General features: G+C 36.0%; 3 protein-coding genes across 3 annotated transcripts; 1 reads left to right on the forward strand and 2 right to left on the reverse strand.

The window, feature by feature from the left end:
* Positions 1-1,063: 1,063 nt before the first annotated feature.
* Positions 1,064-4,242, reverse strand: LOC113664300 (leucine-rich repeat-containing protein 73). Its single transcript, XM_027179899.2, has 2 exons — positions 3,843-4,242; positions 1,064-2,761 (listed from the first exon to the last, which is right to left on the reverse strand). The coding sequence occupies exons 1-2, from the start codon at positions 4,112-4,114 to the stop codon at positions 2,185-2,187; spliced, it is 849 nt and encodes a 282-aa protein (XP_027035700.2). The 5' UTR covers positions 4,115-4,242; the 3' UTR covers positions 1,064-2,184.
* Positions 4,243-6,317: 2,075 nt separating this feature from the next.
* Positions 6,318-13,095, reverse strand: LOC113664301 (uncharacterized). Its single transcript, XM_089212999.1, has 6 exons — positions 12,722-13,095; positions 11,636-11,682; positions 10,691-10,918; positions 9,718-9,838; positions 8,738-8,860; positions 6,318-7,335 (listed from the first exon to the last, which is right to left on the reverse strand). The coding sequence occupies exons 1-6, from the start codon at positions 12,827-12,829 to the stop codon at positions 7,195-7,197; spliced, it is 768 nt and encodes a 255-aa protein (XP_089069125.1). The 5' UTR covers positions 12,830-13,095; the 3' UTR covers positions 6,318-7,194.
* LOC113664294 (ribosomal protein S6 kinase-like 1) lies at positions 13,096-23,533 on the forward strand. Its single transcript, XM_027179893.2, has 15 exons — positions 13,096-13,291; positions 13,808-13,843; positions 14,375-14,492; positions 15,538-15,653; positions 16,100-17,195; positions 17,530-17,648; positions 18,147-18,251; positions 18,489-18,536; positions 19,201-19,287; positions 19,368-19,993; positions 20,655-20,782; positions 21,260-21,342; positions 21,649-21,744; positions 22,128-22,158; positions 22,699-23,533. The coding sequence occupies exons 1-15, from the start codon at positions 13,196-13,198 to the stop codon at positions 22,785-22,787; spliced, it is 2,874 nt and encodes a 957-aa protein (XP_027035694.2). The 5' UTR covers positions 13,096-13,195; the 3' UTR covers positions 22,788-23,533.
* The last annotated feature ends 797 nt before the right edge of the window (positions 23,534-24,330 follow it).

Below are 24,330 nucleotides of genomic sequence, written 5' to 3' on the forward strand. Positions count from 1 at the left end.
TCTAGATGCTCGGAAATGTTATCCATCAGATATTCTTTCGGAAAATTTCCGACAATTTTTTGTTTAAAGTTCTAGCTTCTTGAATTTTTTTTTCGTTTTCTTCCTCTTATTCTTTAAAGCTGAAAGAAAATAAAATGTTCTCTTCGCAAAATTTAGGAGGGCAAAAGCCCCCACTACTTGTTATGTTAGTTAACTACCGTTTGAAAAACAAAATCAAGAGACAGTTATGGACACGTGGAAATACGGGATGGAAGAATAAGAACCTAAATAAAAAAATTTTAATGAACAATTAACGATGGTATCTCAGAACAGAAAGAAACAATTGTTTGCAAATTTCCTCAGAAGAAGAAATCTCAACCGGTAAAACTTGCGGCAGTTTGTGCTTCGATGAGAAATCTTGCATAAAATAGCTAGCAAGACCTGGGACAAATCATCCTCGGTCAGGGTAGAAGTTTTCAGTACTATAATTAATTTGCAATGAGATTTTTCCTGATAATGTTTCTCTTATATTATTGAGACCGAAACTTTTCTCCTCGAGTAACCCTTCATCGAACGGCCCAAGCAAACATGGCTGTATTAATGAAACTCATGAAAGGACTATGAGCCACGCTTCACTGTGATTGGGCAGAAAGACACATATTTTCTGGCCCCATTAAGAAGCCAGAACAATTGCAACCGTTTGGACCTGGTGTGATAATACAATATCCCCAGGGACTCCTTGTCCTGACTTGAAAGGAACTAAGACCCCCTGGATCTCTGAGGATGAGGGAAACAAGAGAGATCCATCCATTGTTAGTACAATGACAATTTGCTCTTCAATTGGGAGGGGTAGGGGGATTTTGAAAAATGGCATTTTTGGGAAGAGTAGGCAGGTATCTCAATGTGATTTTGATCAAAGCTTGATTCTTCATAACATTTTCATTATTAGTATCATCATGATCATGATCATAATTACTATTATTATCTTAATTTTCAATAGTGTTGCATTCAATGTCAGGTCAGAACCCATCAGTAAGTAGCTATGAAGCTATTTCCCAATACTAATGAAGAAAATGGACATAAACACAAAAATGACATTGAATTTATTAAAAACTGTTTGCATTAGATAACTTTTACATGGTAGCTTTTAAATTTATGAAATCAAGTTTTTTCCATGCATTCTCAATATCTGCTGAACTGCTGAGTATAATATTAGGGTTTGTCTGCATTACTGCATTTTTTTTAGGTGTCACACAACAACACTTCCCTAATTCCTTCCAGAAAAATGTTGTGTGACGTCCCAAACAATGGCCACACAAGAGACTATGAAAGAGTCCATAAATTTTGATGTTTGATCTCTTGACAAGTCAGCTGCATTTCAAAGTCATGAATTAAATCCTATCAAGTTGTATTCTCTCCTTTTAATGACAATTACAGGGTAGGCGAAGCATATGATAAACATGTCACAATTGTCAAATATATAATTGCACAGTTATACATAGTAGAAGAGTTTGGGACTAAACAGCAAATTAAGAGTTTTGATAAATTTGGTATGTGGTTTTTATTTTGTAAGAAAGCTTTTTTTAATATGGATAGGATGCGAGTCCATCACAGGCTACCCTCATAAAGGCTTTTGTCAGCTTTCCTTCAGAGTTTGCCAGTATCCATTTATATCTGGGGTGGAGAGAGTTGCTGTGGAAGTTAAATGTCCTGCCCATGAATGTAATACTATGACCTTGCTGAGTCTCAAACCTGACCATTTTTGACCTGGAGGCCAGCACTTAGGCAAGCCCTAATTATTCCATAGTTAGACCCTCTCAAATAAAAATGTTTCTTTCAAGCTGTATGCCATTCATTTTGTTAGAAATTACTTGACAAGAGGATTTGGAGTTGTATCAACTAAGATGGCAACCCTTGGCTAATTTGTTGGTCTATTACCATCACTAGTAGATGGAAAATGTAAGAGGTTACATTGGTAAACACTACTCTTTGAGCTGAAGGGTTCACATGCCAAGAAAAGTCAGTCTCCAATCAACCAGACTACCATCATAATGATGATGCTTTTGCCTCTTTTAAACATAAAAAAGCAAGATCCCATCACCGGATGAAGCGATTCAGTTTCACAGGTCAGTTTTCTGTCCTTGAACGTTCCTGCCTTTAAACAGACTATGAAACTTATTTCAATAAACTAAATATACTTCCTGATCAGCAAGCAACCTGGTTGCTGTGATCGTCCTCAAGTGATTTTTCAGGACTTTCCTGGCCGTCTGTAGAGCCTTGAGACTTCTGACTCAAACAGTCATTGATCTGACCAATAAGTTCTGCACTGACATTGTTTTCAAACAAAACAAGTTCTAGCATTTTTGTGGGGTAATTAGCAATAACAGAAAAGAACATCTCTGCTCCCTTTTCACTCACCCCACTTCCTTCCAAATCAACAATTTCTAGTGAAGAGCTCGCAGCCAGGGCAACAGAAAGCACACCAGCACCATAATCACCGATGTTGTTGTAGTCAATATAAAGATTTCGTAACTGTGAATTTGCAGCAATGGCTATGGCAAGCTGGGTCCATCCCAGATGAGTAACTCCATGGTTTGCTGACAGTGTAAGTTCAACTAGTCCCTCTTTTCCTTCTGTTGAGGGAAGAAGTGTACAAATTTGTTTGATACCATCATCTCCGAGTTGGCAATCACCAAAATCAAGAGATTGCAGTCTGGGATGTATCTGAAGAGCAGGCATCAAACACTCCAGGCCCTCATCTCCAAGGGATGTACCATGCAAGCTACAAATGCAAAATATAATGATTGAAACATATGAGAAACTTCCAGCCATCTACATCTCCCAACCCCAATATGAGTATTTCTGTGTGGACTCCAAAAGAATCTTTAGCAGGAAGGAGAAAGGAGGTGGTGTTGTTGGTGTAGTAACACTTACCTGCTCTTGGTGTTGATTTATGGAAAATTTCTCAGGGAACTGAAAAAGACTGAATTTTGCTGAATAAGAGAATTTTGGACGGGCATGGAAGGAGAACCCCTAAACCTGAATCAATGGATTGTTTCAGTATGATTGCAAAGGAAATACACTTATAGAGAAATGTTTCAATAGACCTATTTACTAAACTGTTAAGTTCCACTCAACTGAAAGCTTTGCATGTGTTCTTGAGAAAACTTGCGGCATCTCTCCAAACAATTTTAAGATAAAAAGTCATTTGAAAGGTGCTGTGAAGCACGACATACAGTAAGTCGGGCAAAGAATGATAACTCTTGTCGACTTCATCACTACAAGTAAATGTGAAGTGGTGGTTGTAAGTTAAAGTACAAGCTTTATTACACCCATTTTGAAATCACTTATGGTCCCTGTAATCTGATTGGCTCTAATTGGTGCGATTTATTCACAAATTGCACCATTTTTTGCTTTAAATCGCATCTTTTCCCCAGCCAGTGAGGAGGCTACACTAAAAACAAAACAACCAATCAGACTTCAAGGCTTGTTTAAAGTAACCGATCATATTGCAGGAAGATGAAAGACATGGAGTATCATATGGCAAATTTTGCAACTTTTGTTTCCAAAACTCTTATTTTTTCCTCCCAAAAAATGGATGAATTTAATTTCAAACCAGCTCAGTATTGTATTAATAAAATATTTGAACTGACCAAGTCCTGTATTTGGGCGATTTCAAAACGGATGTAATAAAGTGGTAATTGAACCTCGTGTTGTGCAATTTTGGTCTGAAATCAAACTTGTGATTTCAAATCGAACTCGCGCTGCGCGCTCGTTCAATTTTGGCATCACGCGTATGATTTCAGCCCAAATTGCACTCCACTCAGTTCAATTACCATTATAAATCGAATGGTTGTACTTACAACAACGATGTGAGATATTTATTAGCAACCAAAGCCTCGGAGAGCCATTTGATTCGGTGCTTTCCGTTGCATACTCCCAAGTTTAAATTAAGCTGAGCAAGAGATTCGCATTCTTTCAAACTGTCCATCAACTTCTTGAAATCTTCGTCATGAATTCTACAGCCCCGTAGAGACAGGATTCGGATGCTGTTGTCGTGCAGCGAGTCACAAATTCCCTTGACCTCGGCGTCCCTAAGATCTTCGCCAGTAATTTGAATGGTTCCCAAGAGCATTTCCGTGAGGTTGTTAGTTGATATATAAGGCAATCGTAAACAGGATTCAAATAAATTCGTCTCTTACTCGTGGACTTGTTCAATAGATTGCCATAGTTACCATTCCAACCGAGTCTAATAAATAGGGGCTAATGACTGATAGGCACAAGAGACTGGGTTCAAGCCCAGGGTCTCCGAGAAAGAAAAATTATCAAATTGATAGGAAATTGAGGAAATCAGCGAGGATTGATGGATGAGAGTTGGCCATTTCAGTATATGAACGAATCAGTATAAAAACTAGACCCTGTGAGCAGGGTAACTGGGATACCTGGATGGTACTGGATCCTTGGAATCAAGTGTAGTGATACTACGGGTGTCGGATTAGTATACTGAAATAGTGAGCTCAAGTCTGGCTAAGGGCATACACCTATTTTAAAAAATAGGCATGATATGCATGCAAGAGTTATTTTTTGTAGGGTGGGTGGATTACTTGTGGTCTACATTCTTACAAAAGGAAAGAAGAGTATTAACGTGGAAAAGAACGAAAATGTCGAATTACCTCACCCACAGGTATTTTGTGGTAAATTATGTGTGTTGTGCGAATAAATGTAACCAAAAGTAAACTGTATTGGTGCCACACATACCTGTTAGTACAAAATGCAGACAGCAGACCGGATACAAAACATTGACTGCAGACTGCAGAGTGGGTACAAAATGCAGACTGAGAATCTGAAGAGTTTTTACGTCTGGTAAATAATAACATGTCATCTTACAGCTTACCGAGCGTCACGCAATCGCTTTTCCTCGATCAGCCTTCACGATTATTTGCACTATTGTGGAAAATTCCTGGCCCATTTCTTGATGAAAATCGATCGTAATATAATTTCAAGCCTTCAATATACTCTTCTTATTTTGTGCGCGAGTTGGTTTGTGTGATGTCTGTACAGATTTTACCAACGTAATAAAAGTAGATGATGTGAATAACAGTGATGGTAAAGCAAGCTTAAAACGGCAGAAATCACCAGAAACTACAACGGATACACAGTTTGCGACTCAATCCGGTCCAAAATTACCGCTCAATAACATCTTTTAGTGTGGACTGGCCGCGAACAATACGACTTGTGTATGCGTCTGTAAGTATTTCGAGCGTTTGCGCTATAACGCTTCAGGTGATCGTAATCCAAACACGTTGAAATACGAAACGACCGACAAAAGAAAATCTCGTGCTCGTCATGTGACCCGGACCTGTCCATGCATGACAACGTCAATCATCATCAAGATAACACGTGATCAGCATGTGAACATCTTCACCCTCATTGGATCACAGTTAGTTGTCATGGTGTTGAGGGCCCAATGAACTCTGGGTACTATTGCGCAATTTTTCCATTTTGTGGCGGAGGAAAAAAAAAAAAAAAAAAAAGACAAAAAAACAAAGGCATTTTATGACTGGGCTACCACAGGTATCCCAGTAAAAATTAGCGAAGCATAATTTCGAAATTTGTGCAGATTTGAACGAGGGTGTTCTAAAGAAACATTGTTTTAAAAAAAAATTTTTGACCATGTTCTCTCCACACCTTTCAGTTTGCTACCCATATAAGAATATTGGTTAGAGTCACTGTGCTAGAATCACACCATTTGAACTCTTGATGAACATTTTGTTCATTTTCAACTCCGTGAGAGCAATCAACTCATGTTTCCTGATAATAATTCAAACTACAAAAAAATCCTGTTTGAAAAATCAAACTCAACCTGGGTTTTTGTTTCTCTGAAATATAAATTGCTGATAAAGCAAACCAATATGTATAAAATTTAGAACTTTCTTGCATATGGAATATAATCTCATATAGACTTGTTAATTTCATCTTGATATTTTCATGGCTTAGAACCTGCTGGCCTATCTACTTCCAAGTTAAACAATCAAATGAAGTCTCAAAGGTAATTTAGTGTTAACAACTGGGTTGAAAACGTAAATTAGCCACCGTGAAGGCTACAAAAGCTGACGTTTCGAGCGTTAGCCCTTCCTCAGTCGCTCTGACGAAGGGCTAATGCTCGAAACGTCAGCTTTTTTACCCTTTACGGTGGCTAATTTACGTTTTCAACCCAGTTGTTAACACTAAATTACCTGCTATACTCTCCCACCGACGCAGCACCACAGTTTCTTTAGAAACTTACCCCTTTATTCAGAAGTCTCAAAGGGTCTTAAAGAAAGTGCACACCAAAGAACTCTTTACTCAAGCATTTTACTCTCTTATTACTGTTACAAGCTAAATTATGAACACTTGAAAAACCACACTAACCAGATAGAGTAGCACATCTTTTATAGCTACAGAAAAAAAATATAATTATAATAATTATGACCATAATGATAATGATAATTAAAATTCTGATAATGGTAACAAGAAAGATGATGATAATGATAATGATAAAAATCACCACTAATTATAAGTTATTATTTGTGATGAATTAACAGTGGTCATAATCGCTATCCCTTTAGGAATATAAAATCAGATCCTCTCCCTCTAGATAAGTAATACTCTCAATTAGTAATTTGTTTTCTATTTTTCATTTTTCTTCTTCAAATTTCCCCACCTGTAATTATAAAATATTTATTATTTCAGTATAAACATGAGCAGAAACCCTAACCTGCACCACATGAGTTAATTAATAATTTCTATAATAAGCAAATGAATATGTCTAAGAATTATTTGCTCTTTGAATTTTCATGCAGCTATATTAATTAGCCCTTATTGGCCTTTGTCAACTGTGTTTTTTCTTCCTATTTTTCTTTCTATGTAAACAAACAGCAAGCTTAGCCCAATCAAAGAACTTCAGCTACTTTGGCAGCTGTATATCTATATAATAAAAACTAATATACATGCATGGTATGTATTTCTAAAATACAATCTGTCATCATTAATAAGAGAAATTTCTGCAAAATATCTTCATTTGTCCATCAACATATTTGTTCAGTTGATATTATCACTACCTAATATATTACTATCATAATTATAACATATATAACTGTTTTATACTCCAAACAGAGCTAAAAATTCAATCAACATTGACACTAAATTAGCTTCACATCTTCCAACATGCCCACGTCATAACTTCCAAAGCTGAGATTCTTTCTTGCTGTCACAAGCTCTGATCATAAGTTTCTTGGTTGTAATGTCAACCTCAAGGCATTTATTGTCATTCTCATCATCCCCTAACATGATAGCTCCATTTTCATGTCTCCATTTCTGCCATAAAAAAAGTATGCTGTTTACAGTGCACTACTTGGGGGATTATAGGGAAAGGGGGATGGGAGAGGGGGATGGGAGAGGGGGATGGGAGAGGGGGATGGGAGAGGCAGATGGGAGAGGGGGATGGGAGAGGGGGATTACGAGAAGGTGATGGGTGAGGGGGATTACGAGAAGAGGACTGCAGAGGGGCAGAATCTCATCCCAATCAAACTTTTGATTGGCCTAGTAATGCATTTTTTTAATAAAATTTTTCTCATTGGGAATGAAATTAACTGTTTCAAAACTTACCTAGGTCTTCCTGGTATGCTGTATCTTGACTTATTTTTAAGTAAGTCCTCATAACAATATCATTTGCAATACAACTAGGGCATATTAATTCATCAAACACCCCCTCATGAGAATTAAGCAGACATCAGGGAGAAAACAATTAAGACCCCAGGGGTGACCAGCTTCCAGGATGAATACATTTGGTGGTGATACCCCTTTAACCCTTTGACCCCTTTGAGTGACTAGAATCTAATTTCTCCTTACAACATAACCCTGAATCTAGGGTCACGAGAATAAAGGAAAGGATCCACATCTGAAGACACTCTAATTTTGATTGTAAAACAAGTTCTTGTTGTCAGGACCTTAGCTAATGTATGGTGAATAGTAAGAAGAATATACATACTGATGTTAGGGTGTATAGGGTCAAACATGAATAAATATGACCTCAGACATCTGAAGGATCCTTTAATTCAAAATCATCACTATCAGCTTAACCCTCTAACTCCCATAAGTGACCAAGACAGAATTTCTCGTTAGATTATTTATACAGTATCAAGCAGACAAGTGATGAGAATAGAGAAAAATATCAATTAGGGGTTGTTAGCTAATCCACTGCCAAATTCTCAAAACTGACATCATAAGAATTGTATAGCAGACAGTAAGGAGAATTACTCATGTGATCTTGGGAGTGAAAGGGTTTACTGACACTGTAAGGATGAGAGAGCTGAAAAGCATGCATAATGCTTTGGCATGATACATGATAGAGAGCTTTCTGATTGAATGCTGTAAAATCAAATTCAACCAATTGAGAGAAGTCACACCACGCACCAATCAGTACAAAGAAAAATAGCCTAAAGAGCCATTGAATAATCAATTGAAAGTAAAAAACAAGCAAACTGGCTAAAGCCCAGCAATACAAGGATGACCAAGTTGTAATTGGTTTAAGTTTTGCATCTGATTGGTTGATGCATGAGTTTTCTCAACAAATAACAGAGCAAAGTAAAATAAAAACAATGTAATCTTAGATTGTTTACAACACTCAATTGAATACTCTCAATCACATATATGTGTTCAGCATGTTAAATGTTCTTTTCAGCTGAGCAGATCTGTCACAGAGGAAATGAGCTCTTACCTGATTTATGTCATCAGTATCACATGTTGCTGTCTGTACTGAGCTTCCATAAAAACCATCAGCAGACCTCAAGCAAATGTCATGAACATAGTTTTTGATAAACCCATTTGATAAAGCCCAAGCCTATCAGAGGAAAACAACAGTGAGACAAAAATAATCACTACTAATAGCATAAGAACCTGAAATAGAATCCAACATTGTCCTTAGAGGTTGAACAGCACGATGACATCATAAATATCATGTTCCTCAAAGGCAAGAAAATTCCTGTTTCTCCCTATATTATCCCATTTTTGTAAAGAATAGAAGTGTAATTTAACAAAAAAAAATCCATAAGAACCACTTTCTTTTAACCCTTTAAGTTCCACTGGTGAGTCCTTGACAGAATTCTTCCTTACATCATCAGAAGGATATCAGGCAGACAAGTTACCAGAATACAGAAAAATGTAATTAAGGGGACTATTGGTTGATCCAATTCCAAATTCTCCAAACTAACATCAAATGAATTGTATAGTAGACAGTAAGGAGAATTACCAATGAGATCTTGGGAGTTGAAGGTTAAATGACACTGTCTTTCTGTTTAACTGTCTATCTTAAGAGTGATTCAATTGCAACATAATTGTAACTTATGGGGTTCAAGCCTTAGGATGAAAAAAAATGATTAAATACAGAAAATTTTAACTCGAGGCCTTTGATGATAAAACAAATTCAATCTTTCTCAGACTTGTTTCTAATATCAATTAAAAGTAAAAATAAAATTTATTATTGCACTGCATATCTAATAATAAAATAAAATGAAATGCATTTTTTTTAAGTGGCAAAAATAAAAAACAAGAAGTCATTTTTATGTGTAATCAAACCAAAAATTAAAACTCATAACATTATATTTAATTTTACCAAAGGTTTAAGTGTCTCAAAAAGGTAAAATTAAAGGAGTAAGAAGCAAAAGAAGTTATGAGCATACAAAATGAAGAGAAGTTCACCTGGTTTCTTCCTTCACCATGGCATTCGTACAATTCAACATCACTTCCTGTTGGCTGTTCCACTGAATCAATACACATTTCATTTTTAAAAGCACTTGATCTTATATCTCTTCCCCTAGTTCTATAATCATTCAAACATGTAAAAAAATTAACAACAAACACATCACCAGATGCAATTAAACTCAATACAAAATCAAGTAAGTTTAGCGAAACTTTAGTTGGTATAACTTTCCTAATATACTCTTTAGGATCTGCACGGTAACTTACTTCAATTGAGTGTTAAAAAACAGATCATATGGGATACAGATAGGACTAACATTTTTCCAAGAATTCCTTGCATTGAAGAACTGAATCAAACTTTCCACAAAGATGATGATATGGAATTCAGGAAATTTAACCTACATTAACTTGTAAAATTTTTGGTCTTAACTCACTGGTTATGGAGATGACACACTTGAAATTTGATATAAACTATGTGTAATGCTGATTTTAATAGAGATTTATGTAATATGTACTGGATTCAAAGCTGAAATCATGGCAGATTCATTAAAATAATGAAGGAGTCACTTCTCCTTGATATTTGGGACTGGCTTGGTGGGATAATGGTCAGTACACTGGTCACTCATGGTTGAGAAGTCTGGGATTGAGATGTGACTGGCTCACTATATGTTGTGTTCCTGTGAAAGAAACCTTTATCTCATTATTCCCTTAAAAAGCCTCTCTCAACTCAGGACTTATAAATGGGTGCTGGAAAATTGTTATGGATGCCTGGTGAAATGCTGGAGGGTAAAGTTGCAATGGACAAACATCCCACCAAGGGAGAGGGGGGAGGGGGAGAGTAGCAATAATCCTAGTCGCTTCATGCTGAGGAAATCAGGATAAGCTCTGGCTGGGTGAGCCACTTAGCTGACCAGTACAGAGTTTACTTTAATTGCTTTTTTTCTAAGTTTATTTTCTTATCAAAGATTAGTACCTCAATGATGTAGCTGTTGGAGTATATTCTTCAACTTTCTCCTCTTTATTTTGATTTACTCCGTCACTTAATACTTGCAGAGCCTGCTTGGCTTTTTGGTGCCTCTGTAAAACTGCCTCTCCTAGCTTTTTAACCTTCTTATCCAAACTGGTCACTGTCTGATTTATCTTGTCATTGAAAGTCTTCATAGCATTAATAGTAGCCTTTTTGCTCTCATTCACCTTGTCACTACAGATTGAAACAGTTTTTGAGTTTCACACAATAGTGCATATAAGATGTACTGAAAAGAGATACTGATTTGGAGACATGAAAAACTAGGATGTGGTATGGAAACTGACAGAGGTGAATGGATGAGGTGAACCACATCGGCAAGTTAGTAAGGAAGTGAATGCAAGATTCATGCTAATCCACTTATTATCATCCTGTGCATCCAATGGTACAAAGTAAGAATGAGGGAAAATTGGTGAGATGAATAGTTTCATTTAATAAATTCCTCATAAACTTTAGTAAATCATAGTCAGGTTGTGGATGAAAAAAATTTATATGCCAAGCATACAATCTGTTCTAATAAATTATTAGAATAAGGCCACAACAACAAACTTTTTCTGTCCCCATTCTTTTATGTTGTGCGCCAACAAAATGATCCTTGGTCTAAAACCCTTTACACCCTAACATCAGAATTCATATTCTCAAAACTACTCTCCATACATTTTTTATGGTGCTGACAAGAAGAATTTGACGGTATATTCTTGATATTCAAATTTGATTCATCAGGGATTTGAACGAAGACATAAGATACCAATCTCTCTTAGACGACTTACAGTCAGGCTATTAAAAGACTTTTCTCCTATTCCTTTAATTTTCCTTGTTGGAGGTTGGTGTAAGATTAATTAAAAGAATTAAAAGCACTGAATATTCAACTGAAAAATTTGAATTTGGACTCACCTCAATAAACTAATCTGCTCTTGAAGATAATTACCCACTGATACCATCTAATGCAAATGGGGAATATAATTGAAATTAATGCGTTATGTACAGTTGGGTCATCTTGTTTCTTAATTCTCCTTACTGTCTTAACCATACAGTTCTTGTAATGTTAGTTTCAATTGGAAAAATTGTATTGAATCAACTTATAATTCCCTAACTGATATTTTCCTTTATTCTTGTCTTTTGTCTGCTTGATAATGTATTGATATTGTAAGGAGAAATTCTGTCTCAGTCACTCATGGGAGTTGAAGGGTTAATCTCTTGACCTTGATATTAGTCACAACCTTGACTGGAATTAAATTCCTATGACTAATTAAATTACCATGCAGTGCAATGGCAGACTTTTTCTATTTTTCTTTACACCCTTAGCTTCACACTCATCTCTCCCTTTCTGTAAATTAGACGGCAGTCTCCATGTTTTTGGTTTTTTTTAAATTTTTCGGAGGAGGTCAAAAGATACCAGCAAAATATGGAGCAGAAAAAGGTTTATTTTTTTCTTTTCCATGAGGAATTCAATCTCAGACCTTCAATTCCCATCTCTGATGCTCTACCACTGAACCACAGAGACTCAACAATGAGCTTAAGGCTACTGTGAGGTCTCCATTTGACTCACATCCTGCACAGTTCTTTCTCTATTTCTAACCAAGCTTAAAATTTACCATCTTTCTTAAATTCTATTTATGTGCATACATGACATTTTCAATTTTGCCAATCCTAGCAGAATGTCAATGAAAGTGCTGACCAATGAGATTCCTGGGTACCATATCCTTTTTTCTTAAAAAAGAAAGAATGGGGGGGGGGGGAGGGTGAGGAGGGGGAAGTCAGGCAGGAATTAAAACAGGAAAAAAAAAACGTTGATTGTCAATCAACGGGAAGAGTTCCGTTTGATCCCAAACTATTCTTAACCAAACCTGTACTCCCAAAAGCTTCTCATTACCTTCACCATTGTGTGGGGTTACACGGAATTCTTGCCCTTTTAAATCAATTTCAGTCGATACTAGTCAGTCATCTTTTATAGGCCAGTCGATAACACGTGAAAAGTACCTGCATATTTGTGGTATCATAAGCTCGCGTCCAAAACAGCGTCCTCCACACAAAGAAAATAACAATCCAGGTAACAACGCACAGGAAGATCAAGATTTTCCTCTGCATTTGGCCACGGCATATAAGCTTTACAAAACTTAGACACGGAGAATCCTTTAGGATCTATTGGCCACTTGCAGTTGAACCGGCGCAAATGCGACTTCAATCTCAGATTTCAGTCACACTGTTCCTGATTAGATCTTCAAAGATAAGTGCATACAATCTAATCGACCTCGAAAGAAGAGGAAACCCGTTTGAAGTTTCTTCTTGGAAACCAATAGTTGTGTACATTAGAATCCAATGAAAAATTGAAGATCATCATAACTCTGGGAAGCGAGGTTGGGGTCTGGTAACTAAAGATGGCGGCCAAGTTACTGGATGCGCCGGATATACTTTGCAACAGCTTGACATGAAATTTGTAAATTTACACTTGTTATGGCTCAAAAGGATGACCAGTGGATCCGTCTTTTTAATGTATCGGACCCCAGAAGAGCTTACGCCGGTCACACTTTGTACAAAGTCACTTCCAAGGTATCTGAATGTATCTTGTCGGTAAACGCTCTCTTCAGCTATTCCTTTCAATTTAGATCTATTTTCATCAGTTCGTTAAAAAGTAAATGTTTTACTTTTGTTCTTTATATTCATAGCTGAGAAAGTAACTTTTATCTCATTTTGATTGCCGTTTACTTAAATGTATGGGGAAATTTAAGCTTGGAATGATTATGCCTGATGTGATAATTAACCCGTTGTCGATTCGATCGTTACATACGATCGATGTTAACATTGATGTTTCTCCTGTGTAAGATGCAATACCCCTATTTCTACATTCATAGTCCCCATTTATCACTTTCGATCTGCAATTTTACAAAAAAGAAATTTCTGATAATGTCAGTCGATACGTTGTAACAGTCAAGACTACATGTAGTGTATACTGCTGTTTACCTGTCATGGTTTTCCTCAGTTGATTCAAGGTTGTCTTTAGAGGCTGGTTAGGCTTGTTTCTTATTACTGGGTATTAATGTTTTTCATTTATTTTCCATTTGTAAGGTTTTTCAAAAGGATTTTCCTGAAGGAGCGACAGAGGTTTGTTCATTCTAAGTGCATGCTGTGAAAAGCCAGTCTACTAAAAAATGTTCTTTTCTAATGATCATATTAATTGAAATATTTTCTCAAAATATAATTTCAATGTTCCAAAGTTAAGCTAGGTTAAATTTCTGATGTTTTCGTGGATAAGGGTCATTTCCTGAACAGCAGCTGGTAATCAAATAGTAGATTAAGCTAAATAAGTGATAATTTTATCAAAAACTTTAGGAAATTACTTTTTCTGGAAGAAACCTTCTAGTTGTAGGTAGACAAAGAGTGACCTATTTTAAATGTTTTGAAAAACCTCTCAAATCTAACAGGAGGCAGATCAGTTGATCATTTGTGGAGTGTAGTTGGAGAACCTAGAACAAAGCTTAGGCTTGTGGTAGATTATGAGGAATTGATCCACTGCATCACTTGAACAAGGACCACTGAATCACAAAATTCCTATGCTATAACCAGGTGGCCACACTGTTTTTTGTGTATTCCATCATCAATAAAAAAGTGTTTTTTTTTTCTTTGGTAATACAGATCTCTGTTTGGAGACGATTCAGTGACTTCAAGAAACTCCACAGAGAGCTTTTAAAGATTTACACCCAGAAACATGCACAAGACAAGTTTCCTCCTTTTCCTAAGGCCACATTCTTTGGTAGGTTAACTCTTTAACTCCCATGAGTGATCACGACAGAATTTCTCCTCACAATGTCAATATTACATCAAGCAAATGAGCGATGAGAAAAAAGAAGAATTTCAATAGGGGGATCATTTGTTGATCCAGTACCAAATTCTCAAAACTGATGTCATAAGAACTGTATGGCAAACAGTAAAGCTAATGAGATTTTGGGAGTGTCACAAAGGGCTATCTCATTTATTCCTAGCATCATGATCAAAGTACTAAAACATATTTTTGAAGGCTGTTCTTGATGCATCTACAGACTGAAGAAAAATGTGTCAAATCTTTTAGCACATTTCACTTTGTTTTTGGACATAGATTTAATCATAGCTGTCATACAATAAAATTAACAACTAAAAAGGACAGCTATGAGAGAGAAGATTATCCAGATACAGGTTCTGTTACATGCCTCATCAATCTTTTGGCTCCTAGAAGTGACCAGTACATAGATTCTCAGTACATTGCTTGACACAGTGTCATGCTTGCTTACACATGTAATTAAAATGAAGAAAGAAAATTGTTCATCAGGGGGAATGGTCATGGAATGGCATCAATTTCTTAGCAAAGAAATGTAAGGTTATTGTTTTGGCAAGGAGAATTAACTTTTGGGAGTTAAACCTTTAATTTTCAGAAGTGATTAACATGAAATTTCTCCCTATAATAACCATACATTATTAAGCAAACAGGTAATGAGAATATTCAAACTGATCAGGTGGAAGTTGTTATCTTGATCTGACACCAAATTCTTGTAACTAATTTACAAGGAGATGTGTTGCAGCTAAAGGGGAAAATTAACTATCAGATCTTGGGACTTAAAGGGTCAGAGGGTCCAAAGAAGGTAGATAAGGTTAATGGTATTTTCTGGCTCTGCATGCTGTTAACACTAATAATGAGCAGTGTTAGAGTGTCCCTTACAATCTATGGTCCACATGAATTTCATGTTCTAAAAACTTTCAAACCAGTTATGTCAATGGGCGTGAATATTGAAGCAACTGAATTCAGTAAATACATTATACTGTAGGTCGTTTTGACGATGCAGTTATTGAGGAAAGAAGGAAAGCTTCCTTAGAACTTTTGACATTTGCGGGAAGTATTCCTGATCTCTTTACAAGCCAAACATTTGTGAAGTTCTTTGAGGTATGTGATCATAAATTTTGTTAACATCAATTTTTCTTAATATTACTTTAAATTTGTGGCAATTCTATGAATACTTCTGTCAACCCCTAAGAGTGACTGGCTTCTAATTTCTCTTGACAGTATCACTCCTGAATAAAATGTTTAGGTCATAAGAATAAAGAAAATGATCACCAAATTTTAGGAGCTCCTGATTGTCAAACAAAATTCAGGTCGTCATTCCCCTAACAAATGCTAACTGGTCAGTGAGGAGAATATGAGTACTGATGTAAAGGTGTAAAGGGTTAATGATACTATCATAGACTGGTTTCGCTTTTCGTTTTCAGAAATTCATCTTTACCATGTAGAGAAAGTATAATTTATAATAATTACTCATTTGTCAATGGAGATTACTCCAGCCCGAAGGTTTTTGTTTTTTTCTTAATTCCATCTGTATTTATATATCTTAGGGGGCATTCCCTGACAACCAAGTTCACAATGATTGTGTTGCAAGCAGAGAAAGTAGCTTATCTGACACAGAAGGTGACATTATTAAGGACAGTTCCTCTACCAGAGACTCAGTAGATACCAGTAGATCTGGTAATACGGTTCAGAACTCACAAGGGGATAATTCTGAAGAGTCATCCATTCTTGGTGGAGTGTGGCTTCACAAGCAGCCATCTCTGTCAGAGGGTCTAGACATTCTTAGCTCAGATGAAGAGGAAATTGATGGACAGACACCAGATGGTGATGCAAGCATTGGAACACTGCCAGCTCTTACTGAACATTCAAGTGGGAAAGCTGATCAGAATGAGAGAGAGGAACAAGATGATGTTTTTACCCATGATATCAATGCAAGTTTAGAAGAAAAACTTGAAGATGTGTCTGACAAACATGATCGTTCAAGTAGCACAGAGCCTCCTCGTTGGCTTGTGAGAGCAATTTCCATTTGTAGTGAGGGAGAGGATCTTGAAATTCTTGCTTCTGAAGCTGATGAAGAAGAACTGAGTTTTCCTCAAGCTTTTTCTGACCACAGTCATTGTGAGGTAGAGGAGCAGAGTACTGTCGATGACTCAACAAGACAAGAGGAAGGAAATCAATGTGCCGATTCTCAAAATGGTCCTCATCTACAAGAAGTTTTATCAGATACCTCAAAGTCTTTAGACCAAGGTTCCAAAAGTAATAACTTAATGTCAATTGTATGTGAAACTGGAATGAACTGCAAGACAGAAATGATTCATGGCAAGACATCACATTCAACCAATAATGATCCTCTAGAACCTTCTGATTCTTCATGTTCAACAAAGGATTCAAATTCAGCTAGTACTGTAGATGACAGACAGTCATTTATAGGTGTCAAGAGAGATACAGGGAACAACAAAATAGTACGCCCAAGAACTGTTTCTGATCTGACAAACATCTGCATTGATCCTAAAGAAAGTGACTATTTGTATGCTGCAGGACACACTATACACAAGGCACTAGACTGTGAAGTGAATGGGAATTATGAAGAGGCATTCAGCTTGTACAAGACTTGTGTTGGTGTATTATTGAGTGGTGTACAAGGTACTTTTATTTTAAATGAAGATCACAAAAAATTCAATAACACATAGAATAAGTGGAAAGCCCCCCCTTGCTAAATCAATAAACCCCTCACTCTCTCCTCCCTGCCACTTGAAAAGAAAACAGTATTTGTTGTAAGTTATTTTTTGATCTGAGTACTAAACATGTAGCATTTACCTGCAACTGATAGCGTTTGACTCATTATTTAGCTGTTGTTTTGAATGTTACTTTACTGGTGATGTGTTTGATTGTGAATTTTTTTTTTAACTTACAATAGTTTGTGCCTAGAGAGTGAAAGAAAGTGAGATTTCAAAAATATTTGGCTATTTTTCTTAAGGTGAAAAGGATGTTAAAAGGCGAGAGGCAGTGAGACGTAAGACTGCTCAGTACCTGTTGAAAGCAGAAGCTCTTTACAGCACATACCTAGCTGGAAATGATTCTTATGAGAAATCTGAGGTACATGTAACTACTAATTGGTTAACTTAAGAATTATGTAGTTATTGGAAGTGGAATTTCATAATCTCCTGCATTTAGAATCTAAGTCATAAAATAATTTAATTACTATAAAGTGTGCACTAAATAACCTTCAACAGATTATACAGCACTGTTGTGTCAGTTTGTCTGTTTTAATCACTACAGTGCAAAGAATCTATTGATGTTGTATTGAAAAGTTTCAAGTTTCTCAGTTCGTTGAAGTAATGGCTAATAGATGTGTATCTTAGAGGCTTGGGTCCTCAGTAAAATGTATTTGAATTTCAGTGAATTACTTGTAAATTCCTTTGCCTGGGAAATGCTTCCCTCAACAAATAGCTGGCAAAATATTTATACACTAACAGGTTTCAAATTTAAGTTTTCAGATGAGAGTGTTGAGAAATCCACTCTTAACCTGCAAGAAAATAGGATTTTCTCTTCATAGTAAATGCATATCAAGGAGGGATTGAATTTATCTTGTAGGATTCTTCTCTATCACATTCTGGGGATTTAAGTCAGTCTGATGAGCTTGAAAAATTCAAGGACCTCACTCTCGCAGACTTTAAAGTTATGGGAATTGTTGGCAAGGTTAGTCAGGATTGTAAAGCTGAGACTTTTTATTGCATTTTAAGCTAACTAATTACTAATTTATAAGTTGCTCTGCAGAAAATTACCTTTTTTATCATATGACTATCTCATTATCCCTTATCATCAAAATGACTACCCTAGCCGTTCAGCTGAGGTGGTCAGTTGACTTAATACATAATGATTGTAACTTTGCACAGAGGTTTTTTTCATCTTGCTCATGTGGACTTACATTTATAGGTGATGCTTGTTGAGAACAAACATACTGGGGATACATATGTGGTCAAGGTAAGTTTTGGAACATGGTGATGAACAAGAAATTGAAAGTAAAATATAATTGTGGACATAAAGTATGTAACTGAGGCTTCAAGAGAACTAATTTCAATCCTTTTGCTTCCCCAAAGAAGTGCATGTGGCAATCTAAGTTATTTTGAATTATTATGTCATTTTATTGCACCACTCCCATTCAACTTGAGGTTGGTAGTTGTCTTACCTCCCTGAAGACTGTACTCTACCTATTTTAGCTTGTAACTCTTAAACAAAAGATCTACAGCTGTGGCACTGATTGATTGAGACCTCATGACCTTAAAGCCTGATTCACAGATAGTAGTTTGGTAGTAAAAGATGTGTTTGTCGTGTCACGAGCATGGGACAAAGAAAAAATTCTGAGTCCCCATGAGAAATCGAACCTCAGACCTTCAGATTCTGTGCTCCATTGCTCTACCACTGAGCTACAGAGACTCTATGGTGAGAAAGGTCTGTTATATAACATATAACATGCATCCTGCATAATGCTAGGATCAGCCGTGTCAAAAGCATCATGTTTGTAAATAGAACAAGAGGGATGGTAAGTTTTGAGCTCGGTAAAGAAATAGCAATAGATGTTTTTCATCGGGTACTTCCTCAAAATTAAATTTTTTATCTGAGGTAATTTTTTTTTGAAAACTTTCAGGCACTGTGCAAGTCAGGACAAACAAGATCAAACAACAATCCTCAAGGAAGTGTGCGTAAGAGGAAGAAATCTGTTCGGCGTCTTTATGTAAGTATTTAAAGTTCTGTTGTTACACCCTGAGAAGTGTATTCCATTTTGAGCATAACCACTGTCTTTTCATTTTTTAGGGCAAGTATCCAAATATTGTGCAACTGTACAGGTACTTTGAGACAGCCACAGGCATTTATCTTTTACTAGAGTATGCACGAGGAGGAAGATTATGGAATCATCTTTCCTGTTATCAGCGCAACAAGGAGTCACAGGATAACCTTATACGAAGTGTCAACAGAAAGTTTACCAATTTGAAGAAATCTGCAGCTGAACATGTGACTTTGGACATGGCAAATGATGCTCCTCTTTCTCAAAGCGAGGTGGCTCACTTGGAAAGAGATGTCACACTAAATGATAAAAAATTGGAGTATAGAACTTCTATTGAGAGTAATTCCTCATCTTTGCAAGACAGCAAGCATTCTTCAAAAGTTACTCAAAAAGCTGTTGAAATGTTAGATACTACTGGAAATGGAAATGACCATCACATTTCAGAACCACACAGTTGTAAAAATGAGGAGCTCTTAGCAGAAAATGAAGATTTAAGGGAAAACAAAGCCGCACATGATAAACAATCACTTTTTGTGAAACTAGATGAGTATTTTGCTTCTTCAACTCAGAGTGTACCAGATGAAAACAAAAGAGTTTGGGCAGCAGAGCTTGTGTTAGCTGTTGCTTACTTACACACAGCAGGGATTATTTGCAGGTACAGTTATCAAGACTTAAACTTATTAACCCTTTAACTCCCAAGATCTGATTGTTAATTCTCCCCTCTAGCTGCTAAACATTTCTTTGTAAACTGGTTACCTGCAGGAATTTAGTGTTAGATCAGGATCACTACTTCTAACTGATAAGTTTGAGAATTCTTATTACCTGTTTGTGGGATAATGTATGTGCATTATAGGGGGAAGTTACATGTTAATCACTCTTTGGAGTTATGGTTAAAAGTGAAGTCTGTCTGGTTCATGGTGCCCTTTTCTAGAGCAAGATGCCTTACACTGAGAATTGGGATGGTCTCAACTCTTCCTGGGGAAAAATGTTTATAGACAGTATTTTGGTTATTTCTTTCTTCCCTTTTGACAAGGTCTTTGTACAATGGTTCCTCTGTATGAACTCAATATTACTTATTTTTATTTTAAAGACAAGGGAGATTGTTGGTTGGATTCTGTTTACTAACAAACCTGGAACAAAGGGAGACAAAAATAAAACTATCCTTGTTTAGAATAATTTGACTTGATTCACCATGAGATGCTGTACCATATCTTTTCTGTAAAGGGTCGTACCTCAAAATTAACTGTATTGGAGTGCATTAACTTGTTTTTGGATCATAGAATTATTGACTGAAATGGAGCTTTGAATTTTAACAGAGATTTGCACCCCAAAAATGTTCTTCTTGATGAAGAAGGCCACATCCTTCTCACTTACTTTGGTTCATGGGAAGAAACAGATCACATTCCAGATGAGACAGCAATGAATCACTTTTACTGTGCTCCAGGTAATGATCTTTTGGTAATATTATGATGCTGACATTAAACGTATTTAAGTTATGAATGATGTTTCAACAAGTCACCAAGCCTTTATCAGTTGACTCAATAATTATGTTAAATTACATATTTTAACATGATTAAAAAGATTTTAAAAGATTGGCAGCTATTAACATACCTTTACATACATCTCCTTTGGATGTCCATTGACTTTTAACAAGGGAGATAGATACAGATGTTTTGTACACTTATATGTTGCGCATTAATTTGATATGTAAATGTATCTGCTATCAGTCTTTAGAAGGTTACATTAAATATAATTAAGTTAGGTAATGCATTGCCAAGTTACTCAGACAGCTCCCAACAGTTGTAAAGTTTTGATCTCCTACAATAATTACAAGGCCAGGTGTCACATGTAGATTATTTAAGTCTTTTTGAAGCTTTTGGTGACTTTTTTTATATTTTTTTGTCTTTCATAAAACTAACAGAGATATGGCAAGTTGATGATGTAACTCCTGCTGCTGACTGGTGGAGTGTGGGTGCTCTGCTTTATGAGATAATCACAGGGCAGGTATGAGCTGGGTGTTTGTCTTTTTTGCATGTATTCAATATCTATTTAAATTTTGTGCTGTAACTGGAAGAAGATCATTCCAGGGAAGAAACCGTTAAGTTGAAATTAGTTTGTTGAAGAGAGCAGAAGGGCAAGTTTATCCTTGATTGTTTTGTATGGAGTAATTGTTTCTCTTCTATTACTGAAAGGGAATTAGAGTCTGCTCTGTTGCTGATCAACTTGAGGCTAATCATTCAGCACCATGTAAACCCATTGTTCATTTGTGTAGCTTATACTAATGTTGATTGTTATTGATACTCATTGCAGGCACTGTCAACTGCACATCCCTGGGGAATAAGAACTCATACTGAATTACATCTACCCAACAAAGTCTCCCCTGAGGCAAAATCCCTTTTAAGAGAGGTGAGAGACAAAGAGTAGACTCTACTTGTAAACTTGTAAACTACTTCTACTTGTAAACTACTTCAGTCTTCTTCTACTTCTACTCGTAAACTACTTCTACTTGTAAACTCTACTTCAAGGTTGAACTTGGAATGCATATTTGTTATTTCAATGAGTTCTCTTTTGCTGTATAGCTATTAATAGGGGCTCATTGCTTTGATTTTCAATGTGATCATTTTTACTTTCTTTTACAGACCAGATTAAACTTCTTGAATGGCTTCTAAATGATATTATGTTATTTCTGTTTATCCTCTTCATTGGTGGAGATTTTCCAAATACACACGACAGTTTTAAGGTGTCAATTCCACAAAAAAGATTTAATTTTTAATTTTTTAATGTTGCAGCTTCTGAGAGTCACACCATCTGAAAGACTGGGTGAGTTCTGTTTGAGTTTTGATACATGTTAGTACATTGTAGTAACACTGACACTCTTTATAGAGTTTCAAAAGACTTTTTTGTTGACTTATGTGACCCTTTCACTTCTAAAAGTAACTAGTATCTAAACCTCCTTTCAATATCACCCCTGGATCAAATTTTAGGGTCACAATTAACACTTTGACTCCCAAGATCTGATTGTCAATTCTCCCCTCCAGCTATTACCTATTTCCTTTTAAATTAGGTACGAGAATTTGGTGTTAGATCAAGAAAACAACTTCTACTTGATATGTTTGAGTATTCTCATTACCTGTTGGCTGGATAATGTATGGATATTGCAGGGAGAAGTTAGATGTTAATCACCTCTGGGAATTAAAGGTTTAAGAATGAAGGAAGTGATAGCAAACTCAAGTAACTCTTGACTGCTAGACAAATTCCTCGTCAGCATCTCAAGAAAATGTATCGAGAACAGTATAAAGAATATGCATTGAGTACGCCCAATATGATAAATAACATTAATTTTTTAACTATTTGGTGTAGGTTCTGGTGTGAATGGTGTCGAGGAGATCAAGTCACACCCATTCTTCAGTGGAGTCAACTGGACATGGTTGTGTTCAAGAATCAATTAAAAATAACTGAACCTGAAAATAATAATTTTAATTCATAATACAGATTGAAAAAGATGTAATGATAAGTGTAAAGTACCCAATGAAATGAAGATAAAGAGTTCAAATAATCAATTTGAAATAAGAACTATATCAAAATTTGAAAATTTTTTACTGTGTAATTATGTGTACAGTATTAATGCACAAAAAGGTATAAATTGAAAGTGAGAAGCTCAAAATTTACTATCTTTCTTATTCTGTGTACATACATGATGTCTTTGAAATTACTAATCCTAGCAGTACAGAGCAGCATGCAGGATGTATGTCACTTAATATGAAGGTTGCAATGGCCTAACTTACCACAGAGTCTCTGACTCAGTAGCAGAGCTTTGAATACAAAGATCTGAGTTTTAATTCCTCACGGGGACCCAGAATTTTTCTTTTTCTACATGCTCCTGACATGACAAAATATTTCTTAAAAGTCTATCTTTCTAGTTGCAAATCTCCTCCTCATTTTTTTCTTTGAACACTAGTATTATATTAGTAAAGATGGCCTGCCATCATTTACCAGTGATGGTTTTTTTCCAAAAAAAAGCAATTTTTCAACATCAGGACATTTTCAAAGAGAAAAGGGATGATTGATTTAATTCATAGATTTAAGACCCAGAATGTGAAAAAAAAAATTATTGCTGGTGGTGCTGAAAATATTTGTTCATATGTAGTCAGTAAGATAGGAGGCACAACCAATAAATTTTGTAATTTTAAGCTAGCATGACCTAGAAAGTGTCATCTTTTCTGTAAACAATTGATGTTATAAGCAGTGTAATTTTCAAATGGGAAGTCAATTTAAATTTTTAGTTGGAAGCAGTCTTAAGATCAAAACAATCATGAAAGCTTCAAGGGAAATAATGAAGCAAAACTTTCTCCTGTTTTTTTTTCCTGAAAGAACTGAGAAACTTTTTGTTGGTAACAGACAGTTTTATCACCGTTACTGTTTTAAGTTGGTAAACGACTTTTTAGCCAAATAATGGAGCCCATCTGGAACTATTACTTTGTTGAACCACTGATAGACGAAAGGTGATTAATGTTTTGAAGGATTTAATGCTCCAGAAAAGGGGTTGAGGCATATACTTGCAGGCATGTATGGGTTATTGTATGGTTATAGACTTGCAATTGGTGCACCAGTCCTGTTGAGATTTTTGATATACACAAGAGCAGGACTGTACTATAGTTAAAAAACAAAGCTACAGGCAAAATTATTTTAAACAACAACTTGAGGAAGGTCAGCTGGAAAACTCACTTTGCTTTATTGAAATTAGAATGTTCTAACTCAGCCTAGCATGAACAAGGTGTATGATATAAAACTGCAAGATAATGAATGGCTAGTTTTGTGTTCTTCAAGATGTCATGCCACGCTTTCCAAAAGAATGCATTGGCTGCTAGTTCTGAGGATGGTTGTGCAGGTGTGGCCAGATTGCCATGGAAACATTATATGAGTTGCACTGAAATGAGGTGAAAAGAACTGACCCTTCTGTGTTAACATTAAAAAAAGTCCAACAATTCTAAT

The sequence above is a fragment of the Pocillopora damicornis genome, chromosome 7 (genome assembly GCF_964200805.1).
Source record: "Pocillopora damicornis chromosome 7, jaPocDami1.2, whole genome shotgun sequence".
NCBI lineage: Eukaryota > Metazoa > Cnidaria > Anthozoa > Scleractinia > Pocilloporidae > Pocillopora > Pocillopora damicornis.

What these genes read in the sequence shown, in the direction of transcription:
- LOC113664300 (XM_027179899.2), bottom strand. Translation starts at nt 4,114, where the DNA reads ATGCTCTTGGGAACCATTCAAATTACTGGCGAAGATCTTAGGGACGCC. An exon ending in AAATATCTCACATCGTTGTT is followed by an intron (nt 2,762 to 3,842) that starts GTAAGTACAACC and finishes TTGCATTTGTAG; the next exon opens with CTTGCATGGTACATCCCTTG.
- LOC113664301 (XM_089212999.1), bottom strand. Translation starts at nt 12,829, where the DNA reads ATGCAGAGGAAAATCTTGATCTTCCTGTGCGTTGTTACCTGGATTGTT. An exon ending in CCAACAGCTACATCATTGAG is followed by an intron (nt 9,839 to 10,690) that starts GTACTAATCTTT and finishes GAATGATTATAG; the next exon opens with AACTAGGGGAAGAGATATAA. An exon ending in ATGGTGAAGGAAGAAACCAG is followed by an intron (nt 8,861 to 9,717) that starts GTGAACTTCTCT and finishes TTCCTCTGATAG; the next exon opens with GCTTGGGCTTTATCAAATGG.
- LOC113664294 (XM_027179893.2), top strand. Translation starts at nt 13,196, where the DNA reads ATGGCTCAAAAGGATGACCAGTGGATCCGTCTTTTTAATGTATCGGAC. An exon ending in ATGAGATAATCACAGGGCAG is followed by an intron (nt 21,343 to 21,648) that starts GTATGAGCTGGG and finishes TACTCATTGCAG; the next exon opens with GCACTGTCAACTGCACATCC. An exon ending in CACACCATCTGAAAGACTGG is followed by an intron (nt 22,159 to 22,698) that starts GTGAGTTCTGTT and finishes TATTTGGTGTAG; the next exon opens with GTTCTGGTGTGAATGGTGTC.